This window comes from Protopterus annectens, chromosome 16.part0, assembly GCF_019279795.1.
Source record: "Protopterus annectens isolate FY-2018-M chromosome 16.part0, PAN1.0, whole genome shotgun sequence".
Taxonomy (NCBI): domain Eukaryota; kingdom Metazoa; phylum Chordata; order Ceratodontiformes; family Protopteridae; genus Protopterus; species Protopterus annectens.
Window position 1 is genome coordinate 87,431,555 of NC_056750.1, and position 16,965 is coordinate 87,448,519.

The window sequence follows — 16,965 nt, forward strand, 5'->3', positions numbered from 1 at the left end:
GACATTGCTTAATGAATGACACATCATAACAGTGACACAGTGACATTGATTAGTGAATGAGACATTGTGACAGTGACAAAGTCAGAAAGGTTAGGGAATGACACATGGTAGCTGTGACACAGTGAGATTGATTAGTGAATGACATTGTAACAGTGACACAGTGGCATTGTTTAATGAGTGACACATAGTGACAGTAACAGTGAAATAGGTTAAGGAATGACACATCATGACAGTGACACAGTGAGATTGGTTAGGGAATGACACATCATAACAGTGACACAGTGAGATTGGTTATATGAATGACATCATGACAGTGACAAAGAAACATTAGTTAGTGCATGACGCATCATAACAGTAACACAGTGAGATATGTTAGGGAATGACATAGCATAACAGTGACACAGTGAGATCAGTTGGGGAATGACACATCGTACAGTAACACAGTGAGATAGGCTGGGGAGTGATGCAGGGTTGGAAGATTACTCAAGATCAGGCCACAGCGTTATTGGTGCAAAGTCCCATCCTTATTTCTAGCTGCATTTTCACAGACTATACATGTAAAACATCCCATTATGCTCTGAGTTCTTTCCCTTCTAAGAGCAGCCCTCCTACTGCTGCATCCAGCCTCCACTACAAAAGGAATGTGTACCAGTCTCACCCTTTTCCAGGTACCTGACCTCATCTTTGAACCCCATTCACTGACATCACAGTCAGGAGTGGTTCAGTTCTAACTATCTTAGGAAAGCTGCTGAAGAGATATAATTACTATGTGGCAAACTGTGATAATGTAACAGTAACGTTCTTTGCTGGGGAACTGTTCTGTTTGTTATAATTACTATGTGGCAAACTGTGATAATGTAACAGTAACATTCTTTGCTGGGGAACTGTTCTGTTTGTTATAATTACTATGTGGCAAACTGTGATAATGTAACAGTAACGTTCTTTGCTGGGGAACTGTTCTGTTTGTTATAATTACTATGTGGCAAACTATGATAATGGAACAGTAATGTTCTTTGCTGGGGAACTGTTCTGTTTGTTATAATTACTATGTGGCAAACTGTGATAATGTAACAGTAACGTTCTTTGCCTGGGACTGCTCTGTTTGTTATAATTACTATGTGGCAAACTGTGATAATGGAACAGTAGCGTTCTTTACTGGGGAACTGTTCTATTTGTTATAATTACTATGTGGCAAACTGTGATAATGTAATAGTAACATTTTTTGCTGGGGAACTGTTCTGTTTGTTATAATTACTATGTGGCAAACTGTGATAATGTAACAGCAACGTTCTTTGCTGGGGAACTGTTCTGTTTGTTATAATTACTATGTGGCAAACTGTGATAATGTAACAGTAACGTTCTTTTCTGGGGGAACTGTTCTGTTTTTTATAATTACTATGTGGCAAACTGTGATAATGTAACAGTAACGTTCTTTGCTGGGGAACTGTTCTGTTTGTTATAATTACTATGTGGCAAACTGTGTTAATGGAACAGTAACATTCTTTGCTGGGGAACTGTTCTGTTTGTTATAATTACTATGTGGCAAACTGTGATAATGGAACAGTAACGTTCTTTGCTGGGGAACTGTTCTGTTTGTTATAATTACTATGTGGCAAACTGTGATCATGGAACAGTAACGTTCTTTGCTGGGGAACTGTTCTGTTTGTCTCAAGGTCAACTTTTTAGGGTACTGCTCTTTGAGACTAAGTGCCCTCCACTAATATAAGTGCAACCTTGAAGATAGTTTATCATAACTAAAGGGGGGCATGGAGATGCCTCCCACATTAGGGGGTTAGAGGGTTAGAGGGTAAAGCCTTCTGTCAAATTAGTGAAGATTAAAGTCACCAAATAATGGCATACATTTAAGTTAAGACTTCATATCCTTCAGAAAATGCATATTCACACAAATCTGCTATTCTTGCAAATTTCTTAAGTTTATAAAAATAATATTTAAAATGTGTCCCTATTTTTGGGCATGTGTCTTCTCCCCATTATTTTGGACTTTGTCTAGACTTCTTGCTCTACGAGATTGAGAGGTATGAATCTATGCTGCTTCTTTCTGGACCTGCAATACCAAAGAAAATTTTAATAAAACTGTATGAAATAAAAGAGATGTGGTAAAGTAAATGTAGGAAGTAAAGGATGTCTCCGACCTAGACGGAGCTGTGAGTTTCAGATACACCACCATCATACCCTTCTAAACTCTGAGAGAAGTGTGCCTGTTACAGTTGTGTCATTCTCCATGGAGACTGCTACACAAACAAATGCATGTTCTCTGTCAGACATAAAGAGCAAAAATGCACTTTCTAAGCATCTACAACTTAAGCACACAGATTATAACTTGTAGACATGCAGCTTGTGTCCATTTTAACTACCACACTTTGTGCTATAGAGACAACAGCTGTGGGTTATGACATTCAGCATTTAGGCTCACATAATACGGTGTAGCAAAGGTGCAGACAATTCAATAACTATTACGCATGGATTTTGATAGAGCAGAGCAGTCTATATGCTAAGGCACATGTTTGAAAAACTAAGACACTTCTCAAATCCATGAAGCAACTGACAGAAAAGTGTGATGCAGATCTCTATACAAATAATGTTCAAGGCTTGATACAATTATAACTACCAAGCACAAAGGAAGTAAAATAACTTACTTCTTGTTGCAGTGTGTAACTAGGGATTATGGGACTCCACCCCACATCTAATAGCTGCATTAAGTTTATTCACATCTCACTCTTTTTAAATTCTGCTTTGTGTTTACAGCCCCTTGAAACAGCATTTATGTGCCTAAACAGTACAACTTTTAATCATTCTACAAAAATGTAAGCTGCATTGTACAGTAGGTCTGTGAGACAATGGTTATGTTAGACAGAGCTTAGATTATGACAGCACAGTGGTAAGAAATAGTTATAGCAGAAAACTGCAAAACTGTCAGTCCCTGCAACCCCACTAACATTATGAGTAAATATGAGCAAGTCATTTCATTTCTTTCTGCTCCTCAGTCCCCTATCCTCATACAAACAGGGATTTAGTGAGTCTTACCAGTCAATAAAGTCATTTTTATAAACAAATTAGACCGTTTAACCGGTCTAATATGGGAAAAGGCAGAAAGGCACAACATACAGGGCTCCATGTTTACTGGGCGTCTGACATGTCAATGCTCATATAGGTGTTTCAGGGTGTCTTGACTGTGAATCTCATTGGTTAGATGGGTGCAGAACTATGTAGCATAAGAAGTAATTTCACAGTACAACAGAATAATCTCAATCAGGGGTCTCAAATGAACGTTCAGTTCTGAATACACTGTTTAAATACCACCTCTATTCATAGCATGTGGCGTAAGTTCAGCTTTGAGTTATATTTGTCAATTATTCAAAACTTGCTGCCATAATAAGGTCGAACCACATCAACAGGAAGAAATTAATGTCACCTTCTAAGCTGAACCTGCAAACTTTAAACTAGCCTTATCTAATTTCTAGAGTCTGTAACTGATGTGGTCCTATGCTAGAAATAAAAACTGGCTTCATCAGTAGTTCTTTCCTCTTTTAGAACTAATATTCTAACCACTCATTCCAAATCTAAATGAAATAATTAACAGAAACAGAAAAACTATGGAAAGGTATGTTGACAAATGGCTTGGAACTGAGTACTGTGAGTGTACCTGCCGATGTCTTTTCCTGTATGAAACTACTCAAGTACTTTACAGTCCTTCTGTGGTCAGATTTCATAGGAGAACGTCTCTTTCATTATCAGAGAACAGGAAATGGCCACATCTAACTGTGCTTAGACAACTTGTTGTTAACCAAGCCTATGCACGAGACAGGATCTTGCATGTTTTACAAATGTGACCAGAAAGGCACATCAGCCATTATCAAGAATATATACATGTAGAAACAGAGCACAACATTAAGTAAGATATTCTCTACAATGGTTAAATGAATGTGGAGAAATACTTAGGTTAATCTACAATTACAGAAAATAAAGTAAAACTCAGCAAAGTTCAGTTATAAAAGCTGAAAAATTGTAAACATAACACTGTTTTAGAACAAGAGTTTAATCAGAAAAGAAACAAAAATGCTTACCAATTTGATGTAGAAGGAATCATGAAGGCCCTTGATAACATTCCTTAATAATGTACAGAAAATATTCTCTTAGTGCTGACTGCCATCCTTCATTTCTGAGCAGAGAGGATTACCCTTTACTGCTGTAAGACAGATTTGATTCTTCTGAATTGAGTAACATTCCCAGAGTGTTTGAACCTGCCCTTAGTCTTGGTGAATACCTCCAGGTCTGCTTCGTTTGAACATGTTACTTCTTCAGACACACCCTTCCCCGCAAGCTACAGCCAGAAGGAGCCAGTTTAATATGAAGGAGCCTCAGCTCCCAAGCTTAGTAAGAGATGTTATAATTTTCTGTATTTAAAAAGTGGAGTAGATGTGTCCTAAGATGAGGTTAACGGAGAGATACTTTTAGAAGTCAAACAAGTAATATTCACTGACAATTCCCAGGCACTGTCATCACTATCTAGATTGCTTTAACCTTGGCAGATGCTCATTTAATAGTTTGTGTGATTTTGATAAAAAAGCTGTTTCTACTCTTATTGTGACACAGACATTGTAAAATCAAGGGTTATGGAAGCTTTGATGCTTGGAAACAACAACAGTTACTAAAACAAATGTTTTCAGCATGTACTCACGTATTTGTACAGCAGTGACATCTGTACCAATGCTATTGGTGTTTTAAGCTGACAGCCAATATCAGATTCAAGTAGTTTTAAAAGATAAGGCTAGAGTTGTAGTTTCTGATGAGTAGTTACCTTTTTAAAATAACGCTTTTAGCTTAATGGGAAAAAGACAGTGACTATTTTAGTAGTTATAATGACATTATTTGTTATTAAATGATGTTCCTATAAAACTATAATTCTGGCTGAACAACTTTTTAATGTTTAGGCTTCAGTGGGTTATAGTTTCTCACAAAAAGCAGTAACATTTTATCTTACTAATGTATTCAGCCTTGATTACATTGCTTAATACTTACATATTTATTTGTTTACTTGTTTGTTTGTTCGCATGTTTATTCATTTATGTTTTCTTGACTAAAATTTCCGGATGGTAACTGACTATTTTCAGTGAAGACTTGGGAGAAAAGCTCCATATTACCTGCATGATGATGCAGAAATAATTTAATATTGTTAGGCAAGAATAAATAACATTGCAGGTCAACAGTTAACGGGGCAGAATTATTTTACATATAAAAACATGAAAGGCAAATGACAAATAAAAATCACAGTCACTAAATAGTGAAACACCACTGACAAAACTAGTGTCATACTGTATCAATAACAGGAATTATAACCTGCACGCATGAGGCAAAACACAGAACTGGGTTACATGCAAAGAAAAAAAGGATCAGTGTATTACAGAATCACAATCCATTTCTTACAGAGTCAAGAAGCACGTTACACTTTGAACTGAGATGAGAAAATCCATGCACATTAATCAGTAGGAATGAAAACAAGTTTCCACACAGCTTGGCATCTGATATTCTCCAGGCTACAGTTTGTCACTTTACCCACAATGCTGTGCTTTCTAGCTTCCTTGCCAGATCTCTTCTGCCACTCAGCAGGCTCATATCAGAAATGACCAGTCAACATTTCACTTTTTTCTTGGAAAAAAAGTTTCCAGATATACTATATCTGCTAGCTAACTGTGCAATGTTAAGTTGTCAATCTTGCCTTCATTCTTGCTGGATGGGTTCGGAGCTGATCCTCGGCTCCGACTCGGCTTATACTAAAGCTCAAGAGCTATTTTTACCGGCTCGAGGCTACCCTGTATCCCACAATGCTAGGCGCTAACTACCCAGATCTTGTTTGCCGCTTTAGCTGCGAGGTTGAGTTTTTGCCGGCTCTCAGGTTAGATTTGAAAAATAATTTTTCTGGTAAGGTTTTCCTTTTTTTAATTTCAGTGTTAGTGTACAGTTATATCCTGTTTTACCCCTCTAGTGTATCCCACCTTATATAGTTCCCCTTTTGGGTTTATTTTCTATCTCCCTTGGCCCTACCGCCACTCCTTATATTATTAGGCCTTCGGGCTAAGTTTTACTTTAGTTTTTAAGTTAAATTGTTAGTTAATTTTCAGTTTAATTTGCATAGTCTCTATAGTTATTTTGATCTTAGTCTCTTCGGTGTGTGTGGTGTGACTGGACTAAGATACTTTAGTGTGGGTGTGTGGTTGTGTGTGTTTTACTTGTCATCCCTTCAGGATGTCTAAAGAGTCAAAGGTCTCAGGCTTCAAGAAGTGTGACTCGTGCTGTCAGAAGATGTCTCTGACAGACGGTCACACTTCTTGTGTTTATTGCCTGGGCCCTCTGCACCTGCAGGATTCTTGTTCTGTCTGCCATGCATTCAGTCCAAGAGTCCTGCAGGAATGCAGAAACAAGTTGATTTTGAGAGGCTTGTTGAAGCCCGAAGGTTCCCCGGCCAAGTCTTCGTCGGGCAAACCTTCGAAGCCCACTAAGTCGTCGGCTCTGCGTACAGAACCTCTGACCAGTGGTGCTATTTCTGCTACAAAAATTCAGATGGCTCCGATGGTTACGTCGGAACCATCCTCGAGTCATAAGCACTCCAGGTCCCCTTCTTTGGAGTCAGTCCATTTGGCTCCGAGATCTCCTTTGTTTTCGGAGAGCAATCATCGGTCCCATTCCTCTGAGTCTTCCAGGCTTTCGGATCATGACCTCGAGTGGGTGGTCAACAGACTCGTTAAGTCGCAGGCACTGGCCCAGATGCTTCACAGCCCTTCTCATCAGACAGTGGCTATCCCCATTCCATCGTCGATTCCTCCTCCGGCCCTTCTTCTGAGTTCAGAGCCGGAGTTTGTGGGAGCCGGGACCGTCGACACGTCGGAGCCGATACCACACCTTTCGGCTCCGATTTCTTCTGTGGTGCTGTGACTCCCTCATCGGCTCTGAGGGGGGTGAGTAGCATTGGACCCTTGTCCGACCCCGTTCTCCCTCTCGGAGCCTTGGCGCAGGTGAGTTCGGCCCCGACATCGGCCTCGGAGCCATTCCTCTCAGTGCCGGGAGAGGTCCTTATCTCTTCGGAGTGGGGACCTTCTTCCCTGCCTGATAGGGGTGCTTTCGAGGTCATGAGGAGTGTGCTGGCCCCTATGCCTGCTCTTTGGTCGGCTCCCTCAGCTCCTCCCACTGTAGTGCCTGCTACAGTCTCTACCCATCCTCTTGACCCTGACCGCAGAGATCCTACACCTCAGGTGCCCCCATTGGGAGCATCCTCCTCTTCTAAGGCCTCCCCTGATCTGTCAGGGGAGCCCCCTTGGAAGAGGAAATTTAAGAGGAAGCATGTTGACTCCCCTGAGTCCGTCACATCTGATACCGACTTGGATGAGTCGGAAAGGTCCCCACGGTCCCCCTCTGAGGATGTCTCCTTTTCTGACATATTTGAGATTCTCAAGCAGAGGGGGAACTGGTCTATCCTCAATCCTTCTGAGGATGAGTCGGTTTACCTAGAGGCGTTTGGTTCTCGCCCTTCCACCTCCTGGGTGTCTCCGTACTTTGACCCCCTTATGGAAGTGGTGGCGAGGAAGGCATGGATGGCCCCTGACTCGATGGAACCTACCCCGCGGAGGCCTTCAAAATTTATCACAGCCTCTTCTGATAAGCAGTTTTTAACTAAGGGTGTCCCTGTTGATGCCATGGTGGTGGCAGCAGCCACTAAGAAGGAACTGGCTGATCCTTCAGTACCGATCCATCCTCCTAATAAGGAATCCAGGACTATGGACAGGTACTGCAAGCGGATGTTTTCTTCAGCGACCTTTGCCATGCGGTCGCTGAATTACTTGTGTCATTTCACCCGCCTTCAAAGAGACATGCTCAAGGAAATGGGTGATACTCTACAGGATCCAACAGCTGCGGGGTCTCAAGACAAAATCAACTCCCAGCTGGCAACCCTGAACTCGATTGTTAACTCCTCCATGCAACTTATTTCCTATGCGGCCGATGGGGCGAGTAGGGCTGCAGGCACAGGCGTGGCCTTAAGACGTTATGCCTGGATGCGGCTTTGTAACTTTGCTGACCCCTTCAAAGCGTCCTTCACTAACTCTCCCTTTGATGGTTCAGCATTGTTTGGACCTCAGGTGAAGGATACTTTGACCAGATGTGAACAGGAAGGCAAGACTCTCTCTGCAGTGGGAGTCCATTTTTCCACCCCGTCTAGACCATGCCCTAAAGGTCAGAAGGGTGGAAAAATGTGGTTCCGCAAACCACAGGGAGTTGCGCCTGATGCACGAGGTGAGTTCCCCTCTAGAGGCAGGGGGGGAACAATAACAGACACCGCCCTAGGGGCAGAAGGGGTCCGCAGAACCAGGGTAGCAGAGAAGCTGTCTCTGGTCAACCCTTCCAGCATCCCTGAGAAGCTGCCCGACTGTCCACCTTCGGAGGCAGTCGGGGGAAGATTATCACTGTACCCAGAAGCCTGGCTTTCCCACACCTGAGACAGATGGGTACAGTCGATCATATCTGAGGGTTATGAAATTCCCTTTGTCCACACCCCAACACAGCCAAAAAGGCCCCATCAAGATGTTCCACCCAGTCTAAGGGAACAAGCAGTATTAGAAATCTCAAAACTGATAAGAAAAATGGCCATCCAACCAGTCCCAGCAGACCAGCAAGGATCTGGAATCTACTCCGAGGTCTTTTTGGTACCAAAAAAGACAGGGGACTGGAGACCAATTTTGGATCTCAGCAGATTGAACAAGTCTGTCCAAAGAACAAAGTTCTGGATGGTCACGCTGCAGTCCATTCTACCCTTTTTGGGCCAGGACAATTGGATGTGCTCCATAGACCTTCAGGATGCGTACTACCACATCAAGATGCACAGGCGCTCCAGGAGGTTTCTCCACTTCTGTCTGGGGACCAGTCACTACCAGTTCAGGGCTCTGCCCTTTGGTCTCACTACAGCCCCCCAAGTGTTCACCAAATGCATGGCAGTGATTACGACCCATCTGAGGCATCAAGGATTCCAGGTGTTTCCATATCTGGATGACAGGCTCCTTACCGCCACCACCAGGCGTCAACTTATTCAATCCAGAGATTACACCATTCAAATTTGCAAAGAGCTAGGTATCTCCATAAATTTCGAAAAGTCTGCTTTATCACCTTGTCAGTCTATTACTTTCATAGGCGCCATATTAGACACAGTCAAACTGTCCGCAAAACTAACGGTACAAAGAGTCTCAGATATTCCCGAACATGTTCATATCTTTCTTCAGAACAACAGAATCCAGGCCAGGTTTGTACTGAAGACTTTAGTTCTCATGGCTGCAGCCATTACGTTACTTCTCCTAGCTCGCTTTCACATGCTAATACTTCAGTGGATGCTCTTCTCCCAGTGGTCCTTTCAGCAGCTCCCATTGTCACACAACATTTTAATAACCCAGTCATGCAAGAAGTACTTGTCTTGGTGGATGGTCTCCCTTCAAGTGATTCAGGGCAGACCCTTTGTTCCCCCCCCCGGTTGCTACGGTGACAACGGACACCTCTCTGATTGGGTGGGGGGGCATTTTCAGGGCAGGACAGTCCAGGGCACATGGCAACTTTTCGAGTGCCACCTGCACATAAATGTCTTGGAGATGAGAGCAGTACTTTTAGCGTTGCAAGCCCTTCAGGACTCTCTTCCCAACGTGACTATTGCAGTTCAGACGAACAATATGTCTGTAGTGTGGTACATCAACAAGCAGGGCAAAACCAAGTCCTATCCCTTATGTCGAGAAGCATTCAGACTTTGGCAGTGGGTGATCTCCTCTCAGCAGTTTCTGATAGCAATGCATATCCCTGGGAAGTCCAAAGTCATAGCGGACAGGCTGAGCAGAGCCATTCTCATGCCACACGAGTGGTCTCTCAAGCAGTCAGTAGTGGAAAAAAATTTCCGAAGATGGGGTCAGCCTTGCTGCGATCTTTTCGCAACACCTCAAAACAGCAAGTGCCATGACTTCTTCACTCTCTTCCCTCTTCCCAGCCACCCCCCCCAGAGTTGCTCTAGTCCACGATTGGCCCCGGGGTCTTCTGTACGCTTTTCTCCCCTTTTCATTAATCACCCAGTTGATTCAGAAAGCTACCGCATTGAGATCCACAATGATCCTTATTGCCCCTTACTGGCCTCGACAAATCTGGTTTCCGTTCCTGCATTGTTACCTCTTGGAGCAGCCCTGGCATCTGGACTCAGTGCCAGACCTCTTGAACCATCAGTTGGGCAAGCTGCACCAATCCCTCCCCTCTCTCAACCTCACAGCTTGGTTGCTCCACTTCCAACCTTAGCCAGGCTTCCCTTTATTTCCCATTCGGTGCGTGACATCATTTTAGCTTCTCACAAATCTTCTACCAGGAGAATTTATGCCAGCAAATGGAAATGTTTTTCCTTCTGGGCAGAATCTAGGAACATGGATCCTTTCACTGCACCTATCCAATCAGTCCTGGATTTTTTGGCTGAACTTTTTCAATCAGGATCTTCTTCATCCACTATCAGAGTCCAGTTAGTGGCCATTTCAAATTTTCATGTTGGCCTGTCAGACTCCTCTGTTATGTCCCATAAACTTTGTAAAGCCTTCCTTAAAGGTATCTTTTTACTTAATCCACCAGTCAGAGATCCCCCACCGCAGTGCAATTTGAATCTAGTTTTAACCTCCTTGATTCTCCCTCCCTTTGAACCTGCGGCTTCCTGTTCCTTGAAGTTACTCTCATGGAAAACTCTATTTCTAGTGGTCATAACCTCTGCGAGGAGAGTCTCAGAACTTCACGCCCTTTGCGTTTGTCCTCCTTATCTGGTTTTCCATAAAGATAGAGTGTCCCTCAGAACTAACCCCTCCTTTTTACCTAAGATATCTTCTGAGGCAAATCTAAACCAGACTATCGATCTCCCAGTTTTCTTCCCTAATTACTTCAACAGAGCGGAACAAAAGTTGCATTTTTTTGGATGTTCACCATCAACTCCGTTACTACCTGGATAGAACCAAGCAGGTTAGGAAATCTGAGCAGCTCTTCCTGTCTTATGCTGAAGGGAAGAAAGGCCTTCCAGTTTCCAAAGTAACCCTTTCTAGATGGTTGGCCTCTGTCATTACTTTCGTCTATGAACTGAGGCATCAAGAACTTCCTTCAAAACCTAGAGCTCATTCAACTAGAGCCTTAGCTACGTTAATAGCCTTTCAGGACAGGTTGCCTTTAGACTCCATTTGTGCGGCAGCCACATGGGCCTCTCCCCATACCTTTATTTCTCATTACAAATTGGACATGGCCTCCAGAAGCCAAGCTAACTTTGGTTCCACCGTCCTCAAGAGTCTGTTCCGATGAGCCACCCAGGGTTGAGGTGCTAGGGATGCGATCCCATCCAGCAAGAATGAAGGCGAGATTGACAACTTAACAATGAGAAGTTATGTACCTACCATAACGTTCCATGTTAGTTGTCTTCTCCTCGCCTTCTTTCTTGCATCCTGCCCTCCAACTCCCTAGCCTGGACAGACCGATAGGATCCTATAGGGCCTTCTTTTCTTCCCAGTATGGTCTCCCGTGGTTACCCCTTCTTAGTATGGCTTTCTATATGGGTATTCCTCTTCTCCTTTGTTCTGAGGACAGAACTGCTATAGTGTTAGCTATCAAATGAGATCTGGTTAGTTAGCGCCTAGCATTGTGGGATACAGGGTAGCCTCGTGCCGGTAAAAATAGCTATTGAGCTTTAGTATAAGCCGAGTCAGAGCCGAGGATCGGCTCTGAACCCATCCAGCAAGAAAGAAGGCAAGAAGAAGACAACTAACATGGAACGTTATGGTAGGTACATAACTTCTCATTTTATGTTTCCTTATGAAACAATGCCCTTTTAATGGCACAGTCAGTGATGCATCAGGTAAGAGACTTGCCTTTGGTGCAGCAGGCTGTGGGTTCTATTCCATCACCAGGTTAATACATTACTGCCACTGCAGTGTAGCAAAAGGGGGCTGCAACACTCCTGAATGTGTCATCTTTAGGATGAGATAGCAAACCGAGGCCCCATCTGCCTGAGTTGGTGGCAGCTCAGGTGTGTGTAAGACATGCCACTGCACCTATTGAAAAGATTAGAGGATGTTCCCTTATGCCATGGCCAAATTTCTACTAATAGTATAAATACAACCTTAGGTCTCCTCTGAAAATAGGCTGCTAATGTAGTGGAACTAACCCTGACAGCAAAGGATAAATAGATATCCATTTGAAAATAGGCTGCTAGTGTAGTGGGACTAACCCTGACAGCAAAGGATAAATAGATATCCATTCAAAAATAGGCTGCTAGTGTAGTGGGACTAACCCTGACAGCAAAGGATAAATAGATATCCATTCGAAAATAGGCTGCTAGTGTAGTGGGACTAACCCTGACAGCAAAGGATAAATAGATATCCATTCGAAAATAGGCTGCTAGTGTAGTGGGACTAACCCTGACAGCAAAGGATAAATAGATATCCATTCAAAAATAGGCTGCTAGTGTAGTGGGACTAACCCTGACAGCAAAGGATAAATAGATATCCATTCGAAAATAGGCTGCTAGTGTAGTGGGACTAACCCTGACAGCAAAGGATAAATAGATATCCATTCGAAAATAGGCTGCTAGTGTAGTGGGACTAACCCTGACAGCAAAGGATAAATAGATATCCATTCGAAAATAGGCTGCTAGTGTAGTGGGACTAACCCTGACAGCAAAGGATAAATAGATATCCATTCGAAAATAGGCTGCTAGTGTAGTGGGACTAACCCTGACAGCAAAGGATAAATAGATATCCATTCGAAAATAGGCTGCTAGTGTAGTGGGACTAACCCTGACAGCAAAGGATAAATAGATATCCATTCGAAAATAGGCTGCTAGTGTAGTGGGACTAACCCTGACAGCAAAGGATAAATAGATATCCATTCAAAAATAGGCTGCTAGTGTAGTGGGACTAACCCTGACAGCAAAGGATAAATAGATATCCATTCGAAAATAGGCTGCTAGTGTAGTGGGACTAACCCTGACAGCAAAGGATAAATAGATATCCATTCGAAAATAGGCTGCTAGTGTAGTGGGACTAACCCTGACAGCAAAGGATAAATAGATATCCATTCGAAAATAGGCTGCTAGTGTAGTGGGACTAACCCTGACAGCAAAGGATAAATAGATATCCATTCGAAAATAGGCTGCTAGTGTAGTGGGACTAACCCTGACAGCAAAGGATAAATAGATATCCATTCGAAAATAGGCTGCTAGTGTAGTGGGACTAACCCTGACAGCAAAGGATAAATAGATATCCATTCGAAAATAGGCTGCTAGTGTAGTGGGACTAACCCTGACAGCAAAGGATAAATAGATATCCATTCGAAAATAGGCTGCTAGTGTAGTGGGACTAACCCTGACAGCAAAGGATAAATAGATATCCATTCGAAAATAGGCTGCTAGTGTAGTGGGACTAACCCTGACAGCAAAGGATAAATAGATATCCATTCGAAAATAGGCTGCTAGTGTAGTGGGACTAACCCTGACAGCAAAGGATAAATAGATATCCATTCGAAAATAGGCTGCTAGTGTAGTGGGACTAACCCTGACAGCAAAGGATAAATAGATATCCATTCGAAAATAGGCTGCTAGTGTAGTGGGACTAACCCTGACAGCAAAGGATAAATAGATATCCATTCGAAAATAGGCTGCTAGTGTAGTGGGACTAACCCTGACAGCAAAGGATAAATAGATATCCATTCGAAAATAGGCTGCTAGTGTAGTGGGACTAACCCTGACAGCAAAGGATAAATAGATATCCATTTGAAAATAGGCTGCTAGTGTAGTGGGACTAACCCTGACAGCAAAGGATAAATAGATATCCATTCGAAAATAGGCTGCTAGTGTAGTGGGACTAACCCTGACAGCAAAGGATAAATAGATATCCATTCGAAAATAGGCTGCTAGTGTAGTGGGACTAACCCTGACAGCAAAGGATAAATAGATATCCATTCGAAAATAGGCTGCTAGTGTAGTGGGACTAACCCTGACAGCAAAGGATAAATAGATATCCATTCGAAAATAGGCTGCTAGTGTAGTGGGACTAACCCTGACAGCAAAGGATAAATAGATATCCATTCGAAAATAGGCTGCTAGTGTAGTGGGACTAACCCTGACAGCAAAGGATAAATAGATATCCATTCGAAAATAGGCTGCTAGTGTAGTGGGACTAACCCTGACAGCAAAGGATAAATAGATATCCATTCGAAAATAGGCTGCTAGTGTAGTGGGACTAACCCTGACAGCAAAGGATAAATAGATATCCATTCGAAAATAGGCTGCTAGTGTAGTGGGACTAACCCTGACAGCAAAGGATAAATAGATATCCATTCGAAAATAGGCTGCTAGTGTAGTGGGACTAACCCTGACAGCAAAGGATAAATAGATATCCATTCGAAAATAGGCTGCTAGTGTAGTGGGACTAACCCTGACAGCAAAGGATAAATAGATATCCATTCGAAAATAGGCTGCTAGTGTAGTGGGACTAACCCTGACAGCAAAGGATAAATAGATATCCATTCGAAAATAGGCTGCTAGTGTAGTGGGACTAACCCTGACAGCAAAGGATAAATAGATATCCATTCGAAAATAGGCTGCTAGTGTAGTGGGACTAACCCTGACAGCAAAGGATAAATAGATATCCATTCGAAAATAGGCTGCTAGTGTAGTGGGACTAACCCTGACAGCAAAGGATAAATAGATATCCATTCGAAAATAGGCTGCTAGTGTAGTGGGACTAACCCTGACAGCAAAGGATAAATAGATATCCATTCGAAAATAGGCTGCTAGTGTAGTGGGACTAACCCTGACAGCAAAGGATAAATAGATATCCATTCGAAAATAGGCTGCTAGTGTAGTGGGACTAACCCTGACAGCAAAGGATAAATAGATATCCATTCGAAAATAGGCTGCTAGTGTAGTGGGACTAACCCTGACAGCAAAGGATAAATAGATATCCATTCGAAAATAGGCTGCTAGTGTAGTGGGACTAACCCTGACAGCAAAGGATAAATAGATATCCATTCGAAAATAGGCTGCTAGTGTAGTGGGACTAACCCTGACAGCAAAGGATAAATAGATATCCATTCGAAAATAGGCTGCTAGTGTAGTGGGACTAACCCTGACAGCAAAGGATAAATAGATATCCATTCGAAAATAGGCTGCTAGTGTAGTGGGACTAACCCTGACAGCAAAGGATAAATAGATATCCATTCGAAAATAGGCTGCTAGTGTAGTGGGACTAACCCTGACAGCAAAGGATAAATAGATATCCATTCGAAAATAGGCTGCTAGTGTAGTGGGACTAACCCTGACAGCAAAGGATAAATAGATATCCATTCGAAAATAGGCTGCTAGTGTAGTGGGACTAACCCTGACAGCAAAGGATAAATAGATATCCATTCGAAAATAGGCTGCTAGTGTAGTGGGACTAACCCTGACAGCAAAGGATAAATAGATATCCATTCGAAAATAGGCTGCTAGTGTAGTGGGACTAACCCTGACAGCAAAGGATAAATAGATATCCATTCGAAAATAGGCTGCTAGTGTAGTGGGACTAACCCTGACAGCAAAGGATAAATAGATATCCATTCGAAAATAGGCTGCTAGTGTAGTGGGACTAACCCTGACAGCAAAGGATAAATAGATATCCATTCGAAAATAGGCTGCTAGTGTAGTGGGACTAACCCTGACAGCAAAGGATAAATAGATATCCATTCGAAAATAGGCTGCTAGTGTAGTGGGACTAACCCTGACAGCAAAGGATAAATAGATATCCATTCGAAAATAGGCTGCTAGTGTAGTGGGACTAACCCTGACAGCAAAGGATAAATAGATATCCATTCGAAAATAGGCTGCTAGTGTAGTGGGACTAACCCTGACAGCAAAGGATAAATAGATATCCATTCGAAAATAGGCTGCTAGTGTAGTGGGACTAACCCTGACAGCAAAGGATAAATAGATATCCATTCGAAAATAGGCTGCTAGTGTAGTGGGACTAACCCTGACAGCAAAGGATAAATAGATATCCATTCGAAAATAGGCTGCTAGTGTAGTGGGACTAACCCTGACAGCAAAGGATAAATAGATATCCATTCGAAAATAGGCTGCTAGTGTAGTGGGACTAACCCTGACAGCAAAGGATAAATAGATATCCATTAGAAAGTAGGCTGCTAGTGTAGTGGACCTAACCCTGACAGCAAAGGATAAATAGATATCCATTCGAAAATAGGCTGCTAGTGTAGTGGGACTAACCCTGACAGCAAAGGATAAATAGATATCCATTCGAAAATAGGCTGCTAGTGTAGTGGGACTAACCCTGACAGCAAAGGATAAATAGATATCCATTCGAAAATAGGCTGCTAGTGTAGTGGGACTAACCCTGACAGCAAAGGATAAATAGATATCCATTCGAAAATAGGCTGCTAGTGTAGTGGGACTAACCCTGACAGCAAAGGATAAATAGATATCCATTCGAAAATAGGCTGCTAGTGTAGTGGGACTAACCCTGACAGCAAAGGATAAATAGATATCCATTCGAAAATAGGCTGCTAGTGTAGTGGGACTAACCCTGACAGCAAAGGATAAATAGATATCCATTCGAAAATAGGCTGCTAGTGTAGTGGGACTAACCCTGACAGCAAAGGATAAATAGATATCCATTCGAAAATAGGCTGCTAGTGTAGTGGGACTAACCCTGACAGCAAAGGATAAATAGATATCCATTCGAAAATAGGCTGCTAGTGTAGTGGGACTAACCCTGACAGCAAAGGATAAATAGATATCCATTCGAAAATAGGCTGCTAGTGTAGTGGGACTAACCCTGACAGCAAAGGATAAATAGATATCCATTCGAAAATAGGCTGCTAGTGTAGTGGGACTAACCCTGACAGCAAAAAAAAGGAAAA

The 16,965-nt window shown here is 42.6% G+C and overlaps 1 protein-coding gene across 5 annotated transcripts in view; it reads right to left on the reverse strand.

Moving 5' to 3' along the window:
* LOC122790849 (leukotriene B4 receptor 1-like) overlaps positions 1 to 4,254 on the reverse strand; it is a 327,283-nt gene extending 323,029 nt beyond the window's left edge. For all 5 annotated transcript variants that reach the window (XM_044058494.1, XM_044058495.1, XM_044058492.1 and 2 more), the window contains exon 1: positions 4,086 to 4,254. In XM_044058494.1, coding sequence (XP_043914429.1) covers positions 4,086 to 4,126 — 41 coding nt within the window. In that variant the 5' untranslated portion in view covers positions 4,127 to 4,254. The remainder of the gene's footprint in view (positions 1 to 4,085) is intronic.
* Positions 4,255 to 16,965: the final 12,711 nt, after the last annotated feature.